At 38.1% G+C, this 25,211-nt stretch overlaps 1 protein-coding gene across 5 annotated transcripts in view; it reads right to left on the bottom strand.

Moving 5' to 3' along the window:
- Window positions 1-25,211, bottom strand: part of LIX1 (limb and CNS expressed 1) — a 62,191-nt gene that overhangs the window by 20,087 nt on the left and 16,893 nt on the right. For all 5 annotated transcript variants that reach the window (XM_049108167.1, XM_025438429.3, XM_025438426.3 and 2 more), the window contains 3 exons: window positions 20,730-20,893; window positions 3,529-3,669; window positions 1,217-1,312 (listed from right to left, as the gene is read on the bottom strand). In XM_049108167.1, the coding sequence (XP_048964124.1) occupies window positions 1,217-1,312; window positions 3,529-3,669; window positions 20,730-20,893 (401 nt within the window). The remainder of the gene's footprint in view (window positions 1-1,216; window positions 1,313-3,528; window positions 3,670-20,729; window positions 20,894-25,211) is intronic.

Below are 25,211 nucleotides of genomic sequence, written 5' to 3'. Positions count from 1 at the left end.
AATGACCAAATGAAGAGGGAGTATTTTTGCTTCAAACAAGGGACTAATGGAGGAAAATCCTGATTTAAAAAAAAAAAATGGGCAAGAGGGATGTATCAACCCACAAAGTGGCTATGCTATTGCAGTCCAGAAAACAGTTTGAAAGGTATTTGAAGGCTGGTGGCTTCAGGGCTCAGATGAAACACTTGTAAATTACACCTGGATGAACATTTTGGTCCATAAAACTATATCTCTGATTGCTTCTGGGAATCTAACCTAAAATAATAGAAATACTGGGGACCGAGTCTCTTTATTGTAACACTGTGTATTGATTCCTACTAGCATTTCGTAAATATGGATATTCAGCATTCCAGTTGTTTTTTTTCAGAGGGCATACATTTCATGCCCAATCATACTGAATTTTCATCTCCCAGCCCAATAAAAGATAATAGTTGTGAATGTGAGCTCAGAAATCAGACTGTGGGGGTCTTTGCTCTGCAATTGACTAAGCTCTATGGCACACTTCCCACAGTGATGACAAGGGGATAATAAATACTCATGTTTATCTTGAGTGTTGAGCTATGATATTTTTAAATGCTTACCCCAGTGAGCACAGTGTCAGAGAAAGTAAGCATTCAGTAAGTGTTGGGTATTATTATTCTTACTGTTAATGTTATTAAGATGGTCATTTAATTTGCAAAAATAGGTAGTGTGGTTTCTCAGGTCTATTATCATTTGTCAGCAGTGGATGAACAGGGTTACAGTTGGCTGAATCTTTTGACCTAGTTAACAATGGGTGGTGGTAGATCTTGTTTAATGGAAATACCAGAACTGAGGGGGGCATTGTTTAATGTACGTTGCAGACAGCTTCATCTAAGACTTCTGAAAATTAAGAACCAAACGGTCACAGCCAACTCTTCAAACTGTTCAACTCAGCTTAAAAGGGGAACTTAGTACGGAAGGGCCGGTGAAATGTTACAGGGTCTTCAGATGGTGTTTTTCCCCAGCTGTTTCTTAGACTTAAGTGCTTTACTTCACTGCAAGAAAGCAAAGACTGTGCCTTGTTTGCTTGTTTGTTTTAGCCTCCTGAGGTGTGGCTAAGGACTACCATGCTAGACTCAAAGAGGGTTAAGTTAAAATGACCAAAACACAAAACAACTAGGTTATCAGCACAGGAGACGTTAATGGTAAGAGTGGTATTCTCCTAGGCTTCTGGATTGTACAGTAAGTCAGGTACCTGAAATTCCAGCATGGTCTTCCCCATGTTTGACTCCAGCATGTAGTGGTAGGCTCCAATACTGGTGCTCGGGTCATCCGCATCATCCAAAGTGCCCTTGGGAAGAAAGCAGAAAAGGAAAATATTATGGATTTTCCCTCTTCTTCTTTTGTGGTCACGAATTAATGCTGTGGCCCTATAGTGAAACTTCTATTATATTGACCCTTCAGGTATGCATTCTACGACAGAGTCTCCAGTTGATTTGGGATAAAAATCCTTAATCTCACCTTGACTCAGGTAGAGGATTTTGTAATCCATCTGATCAATTGTCATTAGAAAGTTAACTGATAATATTCTTGCTAAAAGAATAATTTTCCCAAAGTAGAAATTCTTTTATCTTTGTACAAGGTTTTTCTGTTGATGGGGGTAATGTTTGCATGATTGCCCTCTGAGGCTGCCTTCATCTGTTATTTGAAATCTTGAAATGCTTGTTCTGATTTGATGGTAACCAGGCAAGATTATATAACCTGCAGGGAAAGAATTCTCTGGTTGTATGAACCATTCATATTTTACTGCCATGATTCTTAATGGGGGATTTTTATAATATGCTGGTGTTTGACATGGAGGCATGGATCTCGGTGTGTATTTTTTTCATTTCTGGACTACCTAATCTTTAGGAAACAACGTGGGTGGGTGACGAGTAGAAATGAAATTGCCCTTCAATTTGGTTAGGGGCAAGGGCAGTAAAAAAAGCTAACACAAGTGCTGGATTGGCAGTGGGGCCTACCCTGCAGGATCCCAGGGCCTTGGATTTCTGGGGAGGTAGGCAATGCCTTTGTGAGGCTGAACAAACAACTGCCAGCATCAGATAGCAGCAAATTTATAGCTTCTGAATGCAATAACATTAACATGCTGCTGTTGAAATATTTATGTTGGCTTTTTAAATATCCCAGAGGAAATCCATCCAGAAGCCTGCAAACCTTATATATTCTCTTCCCTTAGAAATTTCCATGAAAAAATGATAAATTACATTTACACTGAGGGCCCCTCCCTGCTCCTGAGTAAATTCCACACATATAAATCAGGCATCATTTTCCTAACTTCTCTTCCTCAAAGGCTCTTGAAATTTACAGGGCAAGAAAATAAAAGCTTCCTTTCATCCTGACAGCAGATAGAGAACAGAGCTCCCCGATGTCTCCCTTTCAGGTCAACCATTCTCTGTCCCCTGCCCCTTCTCTTATCTCTCCTGTGGGTGACAAGAGCATTTATGAAGGGAAAAGGAAGAAAAGGGTCACTGCTAGTGTGACAATGTGTCCTTCATTTTCAGCAGCTTCTCCAAAATGACAGAAACTTTATAATCAGATTAAGGTAATCAGAGAATGTAAATCTGAGATGGGGTTTATTCATGCTAAAAGCAAAGCCAGGAGGTGGCTAATTCCCTCAGTAATGCCAAGTTTCTGCCTTTGGAGGACACACAGGGAGACACCTGCCACAGTGGGAAACCAAGGCTTCCTCCATTATTTGTAGTTTGTAGGTAGCAAGTAGCAGAAGTTCTTAAATAACTCATGGGGCAAGTCATTTATTCCTAGATTGCTGAGAAAATACCTAAATTTCTAAGAAGAGTTTTTCCTCTAATGCATTTTGCATTAACTATGTCCATTAACAGTAATTTTCTCTGAAAAAAATGTTCATCTCTCTGAAAGAATTAATACTAAGCATGATAATTCTAAGAACTAACAAATATTGGGCATATGGCTTTTCCATGTCTAAGCAGTCAGCTTTTCCTTAAAAATACAGATTGCAGGACCCCCACACTGGCTGGGGAATTGATACTTTTAATGCACACTTAGGATAATTTTTATGATTAATAAAGTTTGGGGGGAAAATGAGCTAGTTTACCTCTAGATTAAGGCAGTATTCATTGCATGCATTTCCAGGCCCTAAAAGAATCAATACTTTTCAAACAGCAAACATTCAAATAAATTAGGATGGATCAAATTATCTATCTTGATTTAAAATTTGATTAATGCTCATCCAGGGTAACTACAAAATATTTCTGACATGGGGCAGAGGGAGCCAGCTCCAACTTCTTGATTTCCAAGCCAAGTGTTCATTTTGTTGAAAACCAATGATCTCATGGGTTAAAATTAACCCTGCACAATTTTGTTTGTTTTAAAATCTCTGCCCAATGTGAGGCTGAAACTCACGACCAAGCCAGCCAGTCTTCCCAAACTTGCACAATTCTTAAAGAATTTGCTCACTTTAGTATTTCCCCAGATGCAAATGCCTCTGTGCTTTAGTACCCCCAGCTCTCTACCCTAGTAGATACTCACACTGGTGGAGGCAACTGCTTCCTGTACACTCTCCATAATGAATTCCTTAGTGATTCTTCGAGAGGGCAGCTCATTGAAGAGGGAGTTGATGAGGGCCACTTTCGCTGCATCACGTCTGGCCTCAGCTCTACTTAAGCAGCACTTGAGAAGGGAAGGAGAAAAGGAATCATTACAGGATTCAGCATCTCACCATTTTTGTCACTGCCTCAATGGATTTCTGGATGCTTTCACTCATATGTTTACTCTCTGCACCTATTCTCTCTTACCCATTGCTAATACCCTGAAGATCGTGTAGATTTTCTTTCTGCCCTAGAGTCCGTGCAAATGTCTTAGTTTAGGTCTTCAAATGATTTTTGTATTCTCTTATAGTCTTTGAATGTTATGTTTTGCACCAGAGACTTTGCATACTGTTGATAAATTATAATAAAATTAATGAGTCACTATTGTGTACTTGACGATTACATTCATTTTCAAGACCTTCCTCAAATTCTTATTTCAGAGGGAAAAAAATGTAAGGAAAGAAGGGAAATAGGAAATATTTTTAAAACAATAATTAAGAACACAGGTTCTGGAGTCAGACTGCTCAGATTCAGATCCCAACTATGGTACTTATTAGCTGGAAAACTCTGAGCAAGTTATTCTGTGCCTCAATATCTTCCTCTGTAAATGGGAATAACAGTAATGCCTATGTCATCTGGTTGAAGACAGAAAACAATTATTTAATATACATGAGGCGCTGAGAAAACCTAGCACATGGTAATACTCTAGGGGACTATTCCAGTCTTTTTTTTTTGTATCCCAGTCTTATATGTACTCATATGTCCAGGTCAGGACAAAGGAGCTGCCGTCAAAATCTATTGTTTTGGCTTTTCCAGCATTTATCCCCCACTTTCCCTCTAATAACAGTTCCTTGAGCTTCTTGAGGACCATCCTTTCCACCTTGCTGTCAGTCCACACAGTTTGGGTGGGACATGCTCCATTTGGCCTTTCTGGAGTTAGGAACCACAGGCAGACTATGATTAGCAACTCATTAAAAAAAAAAAAAAATTCTCCTAAAAGGAATATTGTACTCCATTCTCCTAACCTGGCTTTCCAATGGCTCACTTGGGTCTGCTCAGTGTATCCTGATTCTTTTCTTTTCTTTTCTTTTCTTTTTTTTTTTTTCTTTTCTATTGTCTCTTTTGTTATCAACTACAACTCCTCTTTTCAAATTCTGGCTTGACATGGATCCTGGGGGTCCACATAGAGGGATGAAACCCTAATGAGAACTGCACTGTCCTTGGAGCCCACTCCTACTAGAGGATGGGATGCCATTTCTCCTACAGGTTCCTGTGAACTGCCAAGGATCCTAGACCCTACTCTAAAACTCCTGGTGGGAAACAAGCCCCAGGAAGAGAAGCACAGGCTCAGGTCCTGGCCAACATGTTAGACTGGCGCCCCTGGCTCTGCTACTTAGTGATGGCGAGACCCAGGCATGCTGAATTTTGGGACTTATTTCCTCACTGGACAAATGGGGAGGCCAGGCTCTCTGATCTCTAGGACTCCTATCACCTAAAAAGCATGATTCTTAGAATCAGTAGTGTTTGGTGACCGATAAGAAAGAATAGGGCAAGTACCAGAGATGTCTTATTCTCCCATTTTGTAGCCTCAAGGACTCTAACTCCACTGGGAAAAAGCCAAACCCCCTCCATTTGCTTCCACACCTCCCTATCTCTACTTTATCTGCCCCATACTGACCATCTCTGTGCTGACCGAGGAATGCTCCAAACTCATGTTCTTGTATCCTCTAGGGGTTGGCCTCCCCTCTCTATGAACTCTGTATGAGTCCCCTGAGATCAGGCTCCAGCTCCCTCTGATTTTCTCACTTCGACCTCCCTCTTTGGACAGTAATGATCCCCTACTTGACTACAGATTACCTCTTCCTGCCCCTCAGCTAACCTCCAGGCCTGGGTAGGGCCACTTCTGTATTTCTGGAGCATTCTCCACAGTGCCTACTCCCAGGATCAGCATGTGGAAATGCTCACACGTGTTTAGTATTCAGATGAAATAATGACAAGACTTCTGAAATAGGAACATGACACCAAGGAGGACGGGAAAAACATGTGTCAGTAGCCTAGCAAAACAGTAATTATACACAGCAATTTTAATTTACAACACAAAGAGAGTTCCAATATTTCCTTTTTAAAAAGAATAGTGCTAAAGTTCTAAAATGTATGTGAAAGTGGTTTGGGGTTTTCCTCTTAGAGTTGAATGACAGCGGAGAAGGCTTTGGGGGTCACTTCAGGTGGCAAAAGCCATTGAAGATTTAGACCTCTTCCAAAGTTTAGGACACTTGTATTAAATTAGGGGGATCTGCGCAGGTAGGTTGGATTTGCCTTATGGACTTGGGATTTATGGGATTTATATCTGAGTTGGCAGGCTTGCAATGAAGCTCAAGTGCCACATCTCTCAGAAAGTTTTCCATGACCACTCCCAGGGCCAGGGTGGGAGGATCACTGTCCATGAGAGGCATTCACCACACTGCTATGTAATTATCTGCTAGTACTCTGCCCCATAACTCTAGGCTGTGAGCAGTCTAAAGGCAGAGTCTGTGACTAAGTCATTTTTGTGTCTCTGTACCTGAAATATAGTTTGTTGAGTGAATAACTGAATGCAGCCTAGAAAATTCAAACACAAGTCATTAAGGTACCTGATAAAATGTTCAAGAAATCCTCATAAAGATAATTAAATATATATACTTATTATTAAAATAATCCCGTTTCAATATACCTTATATGGTATGTATAATGTAGTAATATAAAGATATATTAATATGTGAATTTCAGAGGGATAATTGACTATTAAGTTCAGACAGTCTAGGATTATTATTTTTGCCTGAGCGTTGGCTGTGCTTATTATTCTTTGAAAAAAATCCGTTTCCCATGAAAAAGCAAACAATTTTTTTGCAAATATTACCTGACATCTGTAGGAGTAGCTCATTTTAATAGGAATCTGCTTTATGAAATCTACAATAGAGTCATTGGGGTTTTAGAGTTTAGAGAATTAGATTCAGATTTGGGCAGTCCTAAGAAACTTCATATACTTTCTATCTAAATAATAGCAATTTAAACCATCTTTCATAGAGAGAGACCTAGTAAACACTACTTAGATAAAAGAAGCTATCTATTTTAAATAAGACCAACTAAGTAGTAGATCAAAGGCGCCACATACATTTACAACCAAATGGCACTGCTTCTGAGATCAAAGTACTGCTGGGCTGAGAGAACAGAAGAGCCTTTTCCCAGAAAGCATGAAAAAGGACTTCGGAGACCTAACCAATATCAAGATTTTAAAGCAGACACATGTCTTTACTTATTTTATTGTTCCAATGTACAGAATCTTTGGTTAAAATGGGGGAGAAAATGTACCAATTAATAAGTACATAAAATAAAATAAATTCTGAACCATCAAAAGGCTTTTCTTGCTATTGTTCTTTGCATTTCTGAAAGAGAAGTACTTCAAAATGCCTATAATGTTAACCAGCCACTTTCTTCTAAAATTTGGAGCTACAAATCCAAGCCAATAAAGGCTGCATATTTTTCTTTAGGGATCTTTAAATGGGATGTCTCAAACCATAAGGGTCCGCACTTGGGCAAGAAATTTAGCCAAAAGCAATCCACTTGGCAAATCTAAATCAGAGTGTGGATTCTGCTGTAAGAACAGGCACCATTAGAATTACCACCAGTAGGAAATTCTGCAAGAGAATAAAATATGGTAAGTGACAGGACATTTTATTGATGTGTCCAACTGGTCATCAAAGAGTTTAGTTGGGGAATGAGTGAAGTATGATGTTATTTCAAAGCAACTTCCTGCTAGAATTGGACTTCCCAGGTTGTATGGTTTATTCTTGCTGTTTTTCAGCCAGACCTCAATCATAAATACAGATTTGTAAACCGTGCCTTATCCGCTAACCATTCTTACTTGTTAATATAGAGAGACAACTTCTGTCCTTTGCACTTTGTTAAAGTGCAGAGCTGCAATATTTAATAGTTGATATTTTACTAAAGTCAGCTGTGGATTTCTTAGGCATGTGGATCCACATGCTTTTCAAGAGGCTAGTAGACCCCACTCAGACATTTATCTTGATGCTCAGATGCCTTTCATTTGCTGGTACATTATAAACCACCATAATCATTTCAAAGCCTCCTGGTTCTAATCTAAAATTAAAGCAAAAATAAAAGATTAAAAAAAAATAAAAGAGTGTTTGTGGCATTGCTGAGGAAAACTATTTAAAGGCAGCAGCAGTAACCAGCCCCAAGACAGCTCCCTGGGATCTCTGCTCTTGGCATTCATGCCCTTATGCAGTCCCCTCCCATACTATGCTACAGCTGGTTTATGTAACCAATAGAATAGGACAGAGCTTAGCTTATGTCACTTTCAATATTAGGTTATAAAAAGCACTGTGGCATCTGTCTTGGTAATAGTTGATTTCTCTCCTAGATAGCTTGCTCTGGGAAAAGCCCACTACTGTGTTGTAAGCAGTCCTACAGAAAGACACACGTGGTGGGCAACTAATGCCTTCTGCCAACAGACATCTGAGTGAGATTGAAGCTGATCCTCCAGAACTGATCAAGACTTCAGGTGACTTCAGCTCCAGCTGACAGCTTGACTACAACCTCCGGGAGACCCTGTGCCAGAATTACCCAACTAAGCTGCTTCCAGGTTCCTGATCCCCAGAAACAATAGGAGACAATGAATGTAAGTTTTGAGGCAATTTGTTACCCAACCATAGAGCACGAATACAAAGGCATTTCTCTTTGTTGTCCTTATTTTGCAGATGAAGAAACAGGTTATATCTCAAGGTCATACAACTTAAAAAGTGATGAAAAAGGGGGGCCTGGGAGGCTCAGTCAGTTAAGCCTTCAACTCTTGATTTCAGCTCAGTCATGATCTCAGGTTGATCTCACAACCCTGAGATCAAGCCCCACATCGGGCTCTATGCTGAGCATGGACCCTACTTAAGATTCTCTCTCTCTCTCTCTGTCCCCCTCCTCTAAAAAAAGGTGACCAAAAAAACACAAAAAAACAAAAAACAAAACAAAAAAAACAAAAGAAAAGAAAAAAAGAGATTCAACCGCAGGTCTGCCTAACTTGAGAGCTCAGATTTTTGACTACTACACTATTCCACTATTCTGCTTATCACAGAAATGGTCACTCACCTTGGAATAGAGAGAATATAAAATCTGGTTAAAATCTCATAGCACTCCCCAAATCTATATAGTTTTTTTAGCTAACGCTCCTACTTTGATATTCTGTGGGCCATTTTGACAAAAGACTTCAAAATTTTCTCCACCCATCCCCATCCGACAAATTCAACTTCATTCAGAATAAAAGTCCAAAGAAGAAGCAGCACATGGTGGCAAGCAACTGTGCTCAATGAGGAAGGCAATGTGCTGACAATTATTTTAATATCTGCTTCCCTTCTACTGTCCTTTCCATGCTTTACCTGGACTAAAGGGAGGAGGAAAATGGAAAGAGGTGTCAGCTATGATTACATGAGAAGATCAAATGCCATCTACTGTAGGAAATTTCTCTGCTGGCTGAACATGACCCATTGATTAAGTATGGGGCCAAGAGAATTTGGAATTTTACCACGTAAGATCGCTCAATAGTTTTAAGAAGTGTTGGCTAACTCTTCAGGAGCAAAAGTCATTTAAATTAAAGTTCCTCAGCTCCATTGGATGAGAAATTATCCCAAGACCAGCTCATTCGTGTCTTATATTTCATTTTGCATGTTAGATCACTAACAAGCCACTAGGAGCCCATAGGGTACACTATGAAGATCATTGATAAACCTAGGCCAGGAGTCTGAACCAAGAGTTCAAAAGCTTTAGTGTTCATAGTAAAATCATCGCCTGGGGGGAAATTGCTAAAAATGCACATTCCCAGGTCCCGATGTGACCACTTAATCAGTTTCTTTAGATGCAGTACATTGGGCACAGGGAGGATGTCTAAACTTAATAAACTTTCCAGGTGATTCTGAGGCAGGGGAACCCAGGACTATTTTCAAAGTATTGCTCTAGCTTCTATCCCATTTCTAAATGTCAGTGGCAGAACCAGATTATGTGGGGCCTGAAGTTTATACAATTTGGGGAAACTTGAAATTTAAAAAGTTGGCATTGTGATTTGGAAGGAGCCTAAGCAGAAGCTTCACTGGCTTCATGGTTGAAAAGGATAAGTCTCTCCTCTAATATACTATAACAGTCTATACACTTCTATCTTCTGTTCACCAAAACAACTAATTGCCCCACACAAACGAATTCTAATACACCAGCCGGGGAGGGGGGGCATCCTACAATTTTACATAATTCTTAAACAACCTGCCTGGAAATAGCATCATGTCCCACAGAGGAATGGCTCTGTCCTACAAGACTGCCTCCACTTCAGATATCAATAGCAACTCCAGGTTGTCACCTTGGTTTCTGATCAACCAGCTAAAAATAAGTAGTTCTGATGACCCTCTCCTCTTGTTCTACCATTTGCTAGAACAACTCACAGAACTCAGGAAAATGGTTCACTTACTAGTTTACTGGTTTATTTGTAAAGGGATACAACTCAGGAACAGCCAGAGGAAAAGATGAATAGTGCATCTATTGTGGGAAGTGTGGGAAGAGATGAATAGTGCATCTATTGTGGGAAGTGTGGGAAGAGACTCAGAGCATGATGCCCTTTCTAGGTGCACCACCCTCCCGGAACTTCCATATGTACACCAACCTAGAAGCTCTCCGAGTCCCAACACATAGGCTTTTTATGGAGGTTTCAAAATATAGGCATGGTTGATTAAATCTTTGGCCATCAGATTAAGTCAATCTTTAGTCCCTCTCCTCTCCTAGGAGGTCAGATGCTAGGGTGAAACTTTCAAACTTCTAATCATGTGATTGGTTCCCTTGGCATCCAGCCACCATCTTAGGGGCTTTTCAGAAACCACCTCATTAACATAAACTTAAGTGTGGTAGAAAGGGTTTGTTTTGAATAATAAAAGATACCTTTTTCATTCTTACCACAGGAAATTCTAAGGGTTTTAGGAGCTCAGCACTGGGGACCAGGATAAAGACCAAATATATATTTTTATTATAAATCACAATATCTACAACACCTTTCCAGAACAATTTGGGGTGATCATCCTTTAAAGTGTCTATAGTACTTCTCTTTGGTGAACATTTTTATTGATTTCTAATTTAATTTAAATTTATTGTAGTCAAAAACACACTCTGAATTCAGTTCTGAAATTTTTTAAGACTTTTTTTTTTTTTTTAATGGCTCGGAATGTGGCCTACCTTCATGAATGTTCCATGTACACCTGGAAAGAATGTGCATATTCTACTTTTGGAGTTTAGTGTTCTATAAATTTCAATTGAGTTTTAAGTTGGGGTTAATAGTGTTCAGATTTTCTTCATTACAATGGTAAATCTACCTCTGCTGATATCAAAATGTTAATTTCTCACTAGTGAAATTGCCTCTACCCAAGAATCTAGGAAAGCAGTGTTCGGGTTGAAAAAAAAAAAAAAAGTTCTTTATGACAGTTCCGAAATTAGGCCCTTAGGAAGTTTATAAGCACTGCTGACTTAATTGAGGTCTCAATTTTCCTTTCGTGCTCAGTAGTTTTTATTTCCTCCATGATAATTTTCCAAAGTGTGACACTGTAGAATGGCAAATTAATCAACCAAGATCAATTCGTGGGCCAGTAGTTTGTCCTGAAATAAAATAGTGACCTATCAACTTTTTAGGATGTACAGAAGTTCTTAAATTAAGTGAAATAAAATTTTGGTAGTCATGTATGTGTTATGAAAATAGAAATGCCTAATAAGAAGCTAGGTTTATTGTTAATTATTTATTAAATGCTTATAAAATTATTGACAAATGTGTTACTGTTCATAGAACCAGCTTCTAGTTAGACAGACAAAATTTATATTCTGAATGGTTACTACCCTGGTAACCTTCATTTGATTAATAATTTTCTCCATGTTTAGTATTAGGAAATGGACAGAATGCATGTGTTGAAAGCTGTTTCTGGATGCCAAGGTTTTACTGTACATACATCCGACTACAGTGTTTTCTACAGGAAAGCACTTGCAAAGACATTAATTTAAGTAAGTTTTCTCCATCTTAACAGACTTCTGGAGGTTTTTCATATTTGTATTTTAAGGACATCAAGAAAAAAAAAAAAGGTTTGTAGCTCCAAAATGTATAAAACCAAGTAAGGCACACTTTACTCAGTCCCCTACCAATGGTCACCAAGAAGTTGAAAAACAGTCTATAAGGAATGAAGTTTTTGAATAAGAACAACAACATAGTAGCAAATGTGACAGATTGAATGTACACATGAACCCAAAGCTGAAGATATTGTTCCCCCCCACCCCGCACCCCCAGGGGTCAAGGGCAGGTCAGTGTTATTTAGGTGGCATTTGCTCAATAGCACATATACTCCAGGGATCTCCTGAGCTGGGACTTTGCAGGTGGCAAAACCAAATAAACCGACTCTGCAAGAGGTGAGAATTCTTGCCCAAATCCTTTCAGCTGTCAAGTCTGTCATTCAGGTGGTTGGGAACATTCGCCTTTGTGAATCAGAGTTCAAGTCTCAGCAAGTGACTTGCAGAGTTTGTGTGTATGGTCGGCCAGCTCTGGTCAGTGTCACCAACACCTCCGTTTCATCCTGACAGCAAGGCATCAGCACAAAGAATGCCGCAAGCCAGGCCTTGCTGCTAATTGTCCCCTTTTCAGTTTCTTAAGACCTTGACTGCCCTGGTCTTAGCATGAACATTTGCATGTGTTCCAATTTATCTAATTGTGGATATATTAGCATTCCCCCCCCCTTCCAGATGGTAATGTGAAAAAGGGCAACCGTTGAAACTCAGTCACCCAGGTTAATACTGTGTCTCTTTCTCCATAGGTCAGGCTGGCTACAAATATGTTGGGAACAATTTGGAGCTCTGTGTGTGCTGGGAATGGGGGTCTTTGCTAGGTATGGGGGAGGGGAGTGGTCTGGGAGTCCAATTTTCAGAGAAAACTCACCAGTTCCTGTCAACTGAAAGAAACGTTTCATGCACATGGTAGGTCAGAATGTTATTTTTATAATATAAACCACCTGGCCTCCTCCTCGTTTACCTCTGCCACAAATGCTATTCTACACACATACCTAGACCAACATCCCTGGTAACTATTACAAAACCATGTTGTGTTCTGCTCCTTGAGGTTTTTTCTTTTCTCTTTTTTCTTTTCTTCTGTTTCTTTTTTCAAGTTAAGGTGAAGACAAGATGAATTGATCAGGGCTCAAAGTTTTGGTTTATTTTTATAGTTGCTTTGATGTAAAAGGACTTGGCTCTGATTGCACTGAGAGGGATGCAGGGGGGATGGGGAAGGATGGAGTCAGCTTTTCCTCCTCACTCAGCAACTCCTGAGACAGTTAGCATCTTCCTAAAGCTCATCAACTAAAGGCTTGGAGACTCCTGTGAAGATAGTCCCAAGTCTTTATTTATCACAGATTCTCTTCCTAAGCATTGCTTTTGCTGCACTCTGCTGTTCTATTTGTAGGCCAAGCATCTCTTTCACGTGACTTGCTAAGAAAAGACGCAGATTAAAGTCAGGGGATGGGATTGGGGAATAAATACAACATCTCATTAAAACAATATGCACTCCCAATTTCATGGGCAAGTCATTAAAATCTTGACATATGACTTTCAAATGAGAAGGGCTTATAACTAACCTTCCTATCTTTGGGTCTCATTAGTTGCAAAACAGGATGCTTTCCTGGGGAGATTTCTTCCAGGAAGTGCCTCCTTTAGAAGTTAAGTTACACTGCACAGTGTGTTGTGCACTGGAGTCAAGGTATACAAATCTAGAGACAGAGAAGAGGTTGGGGATGATTTCAAGTAGAGATGCTTGGCATTAAAACAGCTTTAGTGCTGGGCAGTAGTCTCAATTTTCTGGCAGGAACTAAATCTATTTGGGACATAGAATGTTGAGGCGAGGCCTTATTTAATAAGCAGTGAAAAGAGTCTTACGGTTCCATTTAGTCAAGTCTATGAATTAATAAAAATTTTTCTTAGTCCTTCTCTCCTGGTAAAAGCTTAATCTTATAAACTTAGTTTATTGTGATTTAAATATATTTTTAATTCCCTGGACTTGGAGAAGAATCATTCAATGTATGGAAGCATAAAACATGTTTTATACCTGATAATACAGGTGAAGTGTGCTTACTGCCTCAAGTAACTTAAAACACAACAAAATCAGTCTTATTTTCTTTTAGACAGTATGCATCTTGGAAAAGTAATTTTTCTAGGTATCTTCATAGACAAAGGTTTTGCTTTGAAAACTAAGAGGCATAAAAATGAAAGGCCTTTTAGAGACAGAGATTTGCTAGGAGCTCATCTGCTCTGAGTGTTCCTCTCACATCTCCCAACTGTGCAGCCGTGTTTTGCAACACCAAGCCTTGGTTGAAAATGAAAAAAAAAAAAAAAATCAATAACAGCCTGCCTATGGAAATATTAAATGTCTCAGTTCCATGGGTTGCTTGGAACACAAAGAGCCTGAATACCCAAACGGTGTTTAACACCTATATTTATTTTCCATGAAGAAATTTGAAGAATAACAAAATAATTACATGAAAAAGATATGATACCCAAATGAATTAGTGTCCTACACTTCAAATAATTGAGCTATCACATCAATGTTTTAGCCAGAGAATACATTTTTTTCAATCCTAACTTATGCACATAAATAATCGCACAGTCTAATACTACACTCAAAGGAATTTTTGGGTTTTATTCCAAATAAGAAAGAAATTCATTAATCCAAATCACTCTAACAGATGACATGGAAGGCCACGTCACTGGCTAGAAAACAAAACTTGAATCGCAAACCTTTTAATCAAAATACAAAATAAGATAAAATACTTAAATAAGTTCTCCTTTTGCACTTGAAAACAAAAACAGCTGCTGAAGCAGTGAGTGGCTTTCCTTCTGAGTTCATCAAGAGGGGAGCCAGACGTTGATCTGATGGCCCTTGTGTTGCTCTTATTGTAAAAAAAAAAATGGAAATTACTGCAAGTTTTCATGGTCATGATATGTGGCTAGGGAAGGATTAACTGCCTAGACAAGAATGGCATAAAGAAAATATGTCCAAAATGCATGAATTCTTACTGAATGCCTGTAATATTAGAGGATGGTTTCTTTTATAAAAGACGGAATAAGAACTAATGTATTTCAATATAGCTTTCTAAAAGAAAATTTAATATGCAGATCATTTTATTGTTTTGAAATTCAAAAATGAATCATATTCTCACTTCTCTTTTTCTAATACTGTCGTAGCTTATAAAGGCACAGTTTAAACAAGATTATGACTGCTTTCTTTCCCTCTGGCCCTCTGTTTTTTGTGGGTTGTGGTGTCAGGACTAACTGAAAATTCTTTAATTAGTCTACTTGGACACAAGCCTCCCATTTACTTCAGTGGGAGGTTTCTTTGCATAAAACCAGTGGTTTGTGTCCATCAGAGCCTTTGACTGCTTTCCTTTGATTAATCAGAAAACTAAAGCACAGTCTGAATACCATTTTTCTAAAGAATGAATGGGCATAATCTCTTACAGCTTTCATGAAACCAGAAGGATTAATCCTTCAATCCAGTCCCATACTCCACTTCAAGTATTTTCAATTACTTGGCACCATTGGAGGTGACGTCCATGGCTCAGTAAGAAGGCTACTGCTGGCATAATGGTTTCTCCATGTCTCAGCACATGGTCTTGGCATTAATAATCCATCCTGAAATGATTTGCAATGCACAAGGGTGACATTTGATTACGTGAAAGGCATTGCAGGAATGAGCATGTAGGCTCTTACTGGCCAACTGCTGGCAAAAACATGATGAAATGTTATATGGTGAAAATAGCATTTAAGAAGGTTTCTGAACGGACAAAGAAAAGTGTAAGGACGTTGCTTTAGGAGAAATTTTCTTTCTTTTTTTATTTTACTTCCTGGTCCTTTCCCAAATCATATCTTGGAGGGCCAAAGGGGTTAAGGGGCCAGATTTGTCAGCCAATCATCCAATACATTTTCAAAACATTCGATTCAGGAAATTCTGCATCTTTTAAAGCAAGGATGTTAACAATCCTCCTGAGAACCTTAAAATATAATGATTTAAACATAAGGTAAAGGAGACCCTGAAATGATTAGAGAAATCACCAAGAGGCCTCCCTGTTGAAGAGTTCACTTTTTTCATTTTGTCTTCTATTTTTTAAAGATCACTAGGAGGATGTTGAATGTACTATCTAGGGGAAGTCTTATCATTTTGAGTAGAAATTTATAAGATGATTGGGAAATTCATAATTCTCAAGGTCATGAAAGCAAAAACAAAAACAAGGAAACTTGAATTTCTTAAACTTATATCCTCTAGTTCCATTCACTGATGTGTCAAATATGTTATATTCTAGGAGATTATAGTGAATGCATTTATTACATACAAACATAATACACACCTAAGTGAGAGAATGTCCAAATCTTGCTTATTCTTGGTCATGGGTATTGGGTGGAAAGAAAGTTACTATGCATAAATTAAATTCAGAGCGAATCAGATGTTTTTTTACATCAATATTTTTAAATTAATCCACTTTCAAAACTTTAAACTACTGATATAAATATAATAATATTACCTGATTTTAATGTTCTTGACTTTTCTTTGGCAGCCTACCATCTTACAGTTAGGTAAAATATCTTATTTGATATATTATATTCTGTATAATAGTATATACTATTTTGTATATCAATCAATAATGATTAGATATAATAATGGACAAATATAAACTTCACTGATTTTTGAGATTTATTGTTCATTTATTTAGCTATTCACTCAACAAAATGTACTGGGCACTTACTATACGCAAAGCACAGTGCTAGGAGTCATAGGGTTATAAGGATAAAGACCCTGACCCTGAGGCATTTATGTTTTATTGTAGAGACAGAACATTCACATAAGTAGCAGTTAGAAGAGGTCAAGGCATGAATGCACTGAGTATCAGGAGAGGAATTTAGGGATATAAAGCTGAGAGGGAAAGTTGGGGCCAGCTACAGAACTTTTAATTCCAGAGTAAGGAATTTAGACTTTAATAAGATGGTAGTAGCCATCGAAGACTTTTTTAAGCGTTTAATTTTGAAATAATTTTAGATTTATGGAAGGGTTTCATAGATAATACAGAGACTTCCCATAAAGTAGTCAATATCATCTCTGTTTAATATAATTGCTTAAGTAGTATTCTTATATTATACTCCCATAATTCCTTTTATCATGCTTAGCGTAGTATATGCTTTGCATTTTTTTCTTACTCAGAAATGCCAAAGATTTTTTCTTATTTATCTTTTCAAAAAATATTTTGTTTTTATTGATTGAGTTTGACAGTTTTTGCCCTGTTACATCAGCTCCTCCAAAGCTATCTTCAATCTACATTAAAACAAAATTAAAACTAAAAACCAAACCAGTGAGATCAATTATAAATCCAGATCCATTTTTTAAGCAGAATTTTGTCTCTAAGTTCTATATGGCCATGGTGCCCTGTGATTCATTTGTCATGATCCTGTTTAGAAATATAGTGGACCACTTCAATATGAAAATTTGTGTTTTGGGCAGCCCAGGTGGCTTAGCGGTTTAGCGCCGCCTTCATCCCAGGGCATGATCCTGGAGACCCGGGATCGAGTACCATGTCAGGCTCCCTGCTTGGGGCCTGCTTCTCCCTCTGCCTGTGTATCTACTTCTTTTCTTTTCTTTTCTTTTCTTTTCTTTTCTTTTCTTTTCTTTTCTTTTCTTTCTTCTTTCTTTTCTTTTCTTTTCTTTTCTTTCTTTTTCCTTTCCTTCCTTCCTTCCTTCCTTCCTTCCTTCCTTCCTTCCTTCCTTCCTTCCTCCCTCCCTCCCTCCCTCCCTTTCTTTCTTTCTCTTTCTTTCTTTCTTTCTTTCTTTCTTTCTTTCTTTCTTTCTTTCTTCTCTTTCTTTTTTTTCTTTCCTTTCTCTCTCTCTCTCTCTCTCTCATTCTCCTCTCTGTGCCTCTCATGAATAAATAAATAAAATCTTAAAAAAAAAAAAGAAAATTTGTGTTTTTCTTTAACTCAAAGAAAGTTGTTTCTGTGGAGTGCCTGAGTGGCTCAATTCCTGGTTTTGGCTGGGTCATGCTATCAGGGTTGTGAGATTGAGCCCTGTCTGGGGCTCATGCACTCAGCAAGAAGTCTGCTTGAGATTCTCTCCCTCCCCCTCTGGCTCTCCTCCCACTCATGCTCTCTCTCACTCTCTCTTTCTCTCTTTCAAATAAATAAATAAACAAATAAAGAAAATCTGAAAAAAAAAATTGCTTCTGTTCTTTATTTCCTACCCTCTATTTCCTTCATCTCTTTCTAGAATTCTTATTAATGTTTACTCCAGGATTTATCTCCATCTGTCTTGTGTTATTTTTTTCCATCTCTTTTTGTCTTTTTGCTCTATGTTCTAGAAGATTTACTTTACTATTTATTTTTTACTTTGTCATCCTTCACTAATTTTGCTGTGACCTATGTCCACTCATCTCTTTACTCCTCTTTTATTTGTTGTTATTTTAAATTTCTTATTCCCTGCTTGCTCCTTTTTTCATAGCTGTTTTAGGGATAAATATCCTCCTATAATTTTCTGAGGATATTCACTGGAATCCTCTCCTATGTCATCTGTGGCTTGAATTATTTATATACTTTTGTTTGTTTGACTTGGCCTTTCTCTTCTGTTTTTGGTTTTCCTCAAATGTTTGGTGGTCTTTAGTCCACTGACATTCGTGGACAAAGAGATTTATTCAGTTCACTGGCAAGACCTTGCCCTGTGGCTGAGTAGGTCTGTTTCCCTAAAAGTTCTCCCCTGAACAGGAAGTCAGATGGAAGCACTGTATGTGTAGGCAGATTTTACCTTTGAATACTCAATGATGGATCTGCAGTCTCACATGGATTAAGAAATCCCTTCCTCAGTTTCTGCCTTTCTTCCCAAATTCTCCTGCCCCACATCCTTGTCTATGTGTCTGTGGTTATATTAAGCTCTGTGTTTCTGTTTCATTTTTTAAAATATTGATTGATTGATTGATTGATTGATTTAATATATAGAGAAGTCATGAGCAGGGGGAGGGGCAAAGGGAGAGGGAGAGAATCTCAAGCAGATTCCCCATGAGCTCAGACTCCGATGCAAGCAAGGCTTGATCTCATGATCTTGAGATCATGGCCTGAGCCAAAATCAAGAGTTGAGTGCTTAACTGCCTGAGCCACCCAGGATCCCCCTTTTAAGCTCTGTTTTGAAGTTTCTAGACCCACTTTCAAGTCATCCTCATCAGGAAATTCACTATCCTTAGTCGGAGGTCAAACAGAGGTCTGCTGTTGATCAATGTTCAGGGTAGGAGAAAGCAAGACCTCAGTGGCTGGCTGGGCCAGAAATTTGAAAACAGTTCCTTAATTAGCCTTAAAATTACCCCCATGCTATTGCCAGAATAATCTTTCTGAAATATATTTGAATACATTAGTCTCCTGCTCAGAATCCTTCAGGGGTTCTGATTTTACATAGAATAAAACCTGTTCTCCTTTGCAAAGCATAAAGACCCATTATGGTTTGATATGAGTGCCTAACCCATCATCTCCTACCACTTTCCTGCCACAGACACACTTAGGCTTCCCAAATTCTGAAAGTGCTTGTGGTTTTCTTTTGCTCCAGGCATGCCTTTTGACATACTGTTCCGTATTCTAGGAATGTCATGTCCCCTATCCTGACTGGCAAAAACACCCTCAAATGCATATTTCAGCTTGTGCTTGCATTCCCCATGGATCCTTTGACTTATCCCAGTCAGACATAGGTTTGTAGTTCTATTTATTAAACTATACTCTCCACTTCATAAAGGTTTGAAATAATATGTAATAGGTACACAGTAACAGGATAAAATAAATGAGTGAGGCATACTAGGTTCAAAGGGAGAGTAAAGGTAGAAAACATAAATAATATCAAGTATGCCTGACATTGGTCCAAAATATTACATGACATTAAGTTTTGTAAACTTATACTACAAAGAGATACATTGAAAATTTGCCTCTGGTGTTCCTAGTTGTCAAAGCTATGAGGGCATTTGAATGCTTGTTGAATATATTGTCCATAAAATACAAATAAGGCATTTTTGCCAGTAATTGAAAATTGAGAAATAGTTTACTGCAGTAAAGGAGTACTCATAAAGGTGACTGGTAAACTGAGAAGTTTCTTTTTTATGCTTTCATCGACTCTCAGATATTACCCCCAGGCAATATTTAATTACTATAATGTTTTTAAACACTAGTTTCCTCAAAGTATGGACTATATCCTCATTACTTGGCCCAATGCTTGATATTTCCTAGTCACTGAATGCATATTTGCCATATACACTGGACAATCAGATGTTGATGGTTAATATAGGCAATATTTTTGTGTGAGTTGGTACACAACTAGAAATGCATTCATCATTTACCCTTATCATAGACATACTAAAGATTTAACCAACTAGATAAGTCTTTATAATAATTACAAAAAAATACTTGAAATACCTAGTATGTGCCAGATAAATATATTACATGTATATCTCATGACTCCCCAACCAACACCATGGAAACTATTCCCCATTTCAAAGTCAGGGAAATCAAGGAGTTAAATAAGTTTCCCAAGGATATTCAGTTATTCAGAGGCAGAACTTGGGCTTAGCACAGGTGCCTAAATCCAGACCTGTGAGTTGCAACTTTTGCTGTTGGTTCATGCTTTGCTGTGTAGTAGATTGATTAGTATTTGATTCAAAATTCATGGAAGTGGAGACTTCCTACTCATGAAAGGGCCCTGATGGAAGGACTTTATAGAGGTTTCTTTGTTTTTTATGGTTTATTCCAAAATATTTTGAGGGAAAATGAAGCAGCTATCAGGCAAATAAAATGCTATAAAATTAATTTTCCATAAAGAAATATCAGGGGATACCCTAATATAAAACACTTCCATTTTTAAAAATTGGAACACCTGACCAATTTTCCTGGGTATTATGTGTTGCATAATGGAATGCAGCACAACTTTTTTTTTCACTACAACCAGGAAAGCTTGTAATGTTACCATTTTATAAAAGGACTTAGTCTATTTTAACCCAATTAACTTTTACTGACCAATTTATGGTTGTTTCTTACCTGAAAGTTGCCAAAACAGCTTCCCCCTGGGAGGGTCACATAACTCACAAAGGGAGGTCCTGGAGATGGCAGTGACTCATAGACCACCACTCCTTCACTTGGGAATGCAGCTCTCTGCTGCTGCTTGCTTTCCCAAAATTCCTGTAACATCGACACAACATTCACTGGAAAACATAAAAACGATAATCAGTTATTAAGGATGGATGTACTCTGGAAAAAACAAAATTGTAGTTGCAAGCTGGATTGTGTAACGTGTCATTTCCAGTTTAAGCAGAACAGTGTATATATGTTATGGCTGGGAGGGAGTCCTTTCAGATGTGAAAGAAGCAAATCCTGATTAATGCAAATATGTTTATTTCTTCATGAGTATGGCTCAAGTGGTTTGGTGCCCTAATTCTAAAATTATTTCAGTATATTAAACTTACTAAAATTATAAATTAATTTTTAATATAAAAAATTTAAAAATCTCACTCTTTGAAAATTTGCCTCAATAAACTTTGTTTAGAGCTATGGTTATCCATAGCCCCTGCTCCCATTTATCATAGAATCTTAAACCTGCAAAGCGAAAGCCAAATTTGGAGGTAAAGATATAAACAATGCAATTTTAATTGGGACCCACCTATTATAAGAATTAAGAGGAGAAAGGCAGAAAGAAGAAAACTCTTTCATGCTCCCCTCCATGCCAATCTAAAGGAGAATGAAAGGCTATTGTGTAATAAGCAGGAGGCTGGGAAAAGCCATAAGTGAAACTAATAACATGGAGACCTTTTTAAGGACCATGTCTGTTAGATGACTTCAGAAAACAGGGTAATGGCTATAGCCATGTGGTTTAGATTAAATGACCTGTGATAGCCTGCAGAAGTTTCAGATCAAATTTGGTTGGATTATTTATCCTGTACTGCAAATTGAATTGTGGAAATTAACAAAGATAATAGAATTGTAGCGTCAAAAGAGACCTTTCAGGTCATGCAGGCAAAGCTCTGCCTAATGTAGGAATTCCTTATACAACACTATTGACAGCTGCCTATCTGGTTTGTGCCTGAGCAAATGGAAGGACCTGGTACTTGGCACATCTTGAGGCAGCTTATTTCAACTTCTACTGGTTCTATCTGTTGTGAAAGATCCTTCTTGGGAGTAAGCTGAAATCTGCTTTCCTGTGAGATTCATGCAAGTCGTCTATTTCTCATTTCTGGGGCCTCACAGAAGTTTATCCCCTTACCCACATGAGAGTCTACTGCTTGCATGAAGGCAATATAGGAAATCTGTTGTTTTTGCTTGCCTCGGAACAGCACAAAAATTTTCCTTAAATAATCATCTTTTCTTCAACCACGTTTTCTCCAGGGCTGAGGGATGGGGATTTGAACAAAGTCAAGTCCTGGACTCATTCGAACCAATGAGTCCAGGACTTCTGTTGGAAAGGTTGAAAGATGAGATTCTCCTTTTTTCCTAGGGTTGCTGGGATAATAGGAGGTAAGTGTGGCACAGCCCAAGCAAAGGGAGAACTTGGCTGAGAAGACAGCCAACAGAGAGAAGGGTAGAATGAACAAATGCAGAAAGAAAAACTAAGTTCTGATAACATACTTTGAGCCCCTGAGCCAAGACACCTAATTTTTTCTTAAATCATTTTGAACTGGTGTCTCTCACTTGCATATGAAAGTTTACTAAAACAGACAACTCTCAGGCTTCCTCAAATCTAGATTAAATCATTTTTGTTTTTTTCAGTCTTTGCATAACATGGTATCTATGCGCTTTGGCATCCTCCTAAAATACATTCTTAACTGTGCTTCATAATGTTGGGTTTTTAAAAAAATGTTGGGTTTTGATATTTTTCAAGTGGTCAGGAAAGTCACAGAGTTTGACCTAGAGGCAAAAACAATGCACAACCACCTTCTAAGCTATTTACTGAAGCACCTGGCTCCTTTACCTCATCGCTACGTCACAGGTCAGCTTCACATAGGTAGCTCGGGCGAATTCTCAAGATGCCTAAGGAACTAGATGCCTGTGTTTATTTTAAAACTGTAGTGTTTAGTATTGAAGAAGTGTTTTGGAAAAGAAACTGGGAAAAGGTAAGATTGTCAGAGGGGATAACTGAATTAACTAAAAAGTACATGTTTAAGTGGTCATGGTGAGATTGGCCATTACAGAGTTTCTCATTCATGCAAAAATATTTCAATAGTATTTTCCACCAGTTGATGCAATTCAAAATAGAATTTTTATATTCTTAACTGTATTTCTGCTCTGCATCTTCCCCTGCCTTTCAACTCCAAGAAAACAAGGATTTTTGAGCTCGTTGACTTGAATTTCTGCTTGCAGGTGACATCCAGAATTCAGCAGGATGTCTTAAAGATGGAAGTTTAAAACCAAAGCTAGTGCTTGTTGCTCTGATAGCCCACAAGGCACATTAGCCTGCTATTTTAAGTTAGTTCATTGCTGAATTAATTTTAACTGATAACTGGAGGAGGAAGATGGAGACTCATGATTGTCTACGTAAAATGAACACGAGAATTCTGCAATGTAAAGCTATGTGGATTAAAAGAGTTCAAGGGTATGTACTAAGTAGAATTCTACAGGAATAAAAGTAGCAGTTTTCAAATTTTTCATTCTGCAACTTTGGAAGACGTCTTTGATAATCCTATGTATGTCATCACCTCTAAAAAGTACAATGTATGTACATGCACACACACAATCCATCTTTCTATCTCTATCTCCTCTTGTCGACTAGAAAACCAGATGAATGGAGTGCAGAGGGAAAAGGGCCAGCTTGCTATTTGGAATTTCAAAGATCAGTATATCAGAGGATGCTCTATTTAAGAAACACATGCTTTTTTATAATTTTTTTGAAGTAGCAACAACAAGGTTCATGGACAATGTCAAAGAAAATGCAAGCAGAGGCTCAAATTCTGCTGAAGAAAAGCACCCAAGAGAAGCCACATTACGCAGTTTAGTCCTTAGCTGCAGTTGCACTTCAGTGCTCAGCCAATGATCCTGCCTTCCTTATTTTGCAACAAATGTGGGCTACCAAGTATGTGATATCCATCCCCACCTCTAGTGACCCACCTGCGCAAGGGTCCAGCTCCACATTATTTCTACCAGTATCAAATGGCATTGTTCTAGTAATTATTCTCTTCACCTCCTATTCTTTTTTTTTTTTAAGATTTAATTTATTTATTCATGAGAGACACACACACACACACAGAGGCAGAGACATAGGCAGAGGGAGAAGCAGGCTCTATGCAGGGAGCCTGATGCAGGACTTGATCCTGGGTCTCCAGGATCACGCCCTGGGCCAAAGGCAGGCGCTAAACCACTGAGCCACCCAGGGATTCCCTTCACCTCCTATTCTTAAAAGTTTCCTCTTTATTCATATCTTCTCAGTAGCCATAGTATGCTCAAGAGAACAAATAAATGAATCAATAAATCCATTCATCAATTAAATGAAACATTCAACCTTGGGACTATTTTGGGCTACTAGTTATTAAATATTTTCCTATTGTAGTGAGGCTGCTAGAAAGAATATTTTATATTACTTGCTCTGCTTCCTTATCTTCCATTCATTTTTAGCCCTCCATAATCTGACTTTCTTCTATACTTTATTCCACTGAAACTGCTCTGGCAAATATCACCAATTCCTAATTTTCAGTCCTTATGTATTTGACCTCTAACTTCATTTTTACACAGTTGATCAGTTTCCTCTAGAAGCTCTCATATCTCTAGGCTTTTCTGACAGTATTTGTACTGATTCTGCTTTTCTGTTTCTAATTGTTTCCTCTCAATTTTTTTTTTGTGGGTCTCTTCCTCTGCTTACCCCTCACGTTGATTTGAATAAAAATCTTGTCTTTGTCTTTTCTTGTTCTCTTTCTACCATTCTCCTTAAATGACAGAACCTATCTCCATGACTCCATCTACCATAATATAGCCTGAGAGTTCTCACACTATTCTCCTATAACTCCAACTTTATTAATAGATACTTCCTTGTTATATGTGACATGAATTCATCATTTCCCAAACTCAACTCATTTTCTTTCTTTGCCATAAAGAAATTACTGAATTACTTAGAAAGTAATATTAGCACCTACCCAGTCATCTAATTAGAAACTAGGCAGAAACCTTAAATTTCATATCATGCTCTTTCCTTCCTAACAAATGTCCAAGTTTTATTAATTCCATATTCTAATGTTTCTCATAGTCCTTACTTCCTCTCAATTTGTACTGCCATTGCTGTCTTGGTTCATATCTCACTAAGTATGCAACAATATCCTCCTGCTTCCATTATTCGCCTATCCAACCCATCCTCCTATTGTTTCCTGAGTAATCTTCTAAATCACATAGCTCATCAAATCACTCACATCTTAAAATCCTTCTGTGAGTTCTTCATTACCTACAAGATAAATGACTCCTTGGCAATGCATAGACGACCCTATGGTTGATACACTGTCTCATTCCACACTTCTCTCCTCAAGCCACCTTCCAGGCCCCAAATAA

The sequence above is a fragment of the Canis lupus genome, chromosome 3 (assembly GCF_003254725.2).
Source record: "Canis lupus dingo isolate Sandy chromosome 3, ASM325472v2, whole genome shotgun sequence".
Taxonomy (NCBI): Eukaryota; Metazoa; Chordata; class Mammalia; order Carnivora; family Canidae; genus Canis; species Canis lupus.
The sequence above is the reverse complement of the archived record's forward strand: the minus strand, read 5'-3'. Positions and strand labels throughout refer to the sequence as shown.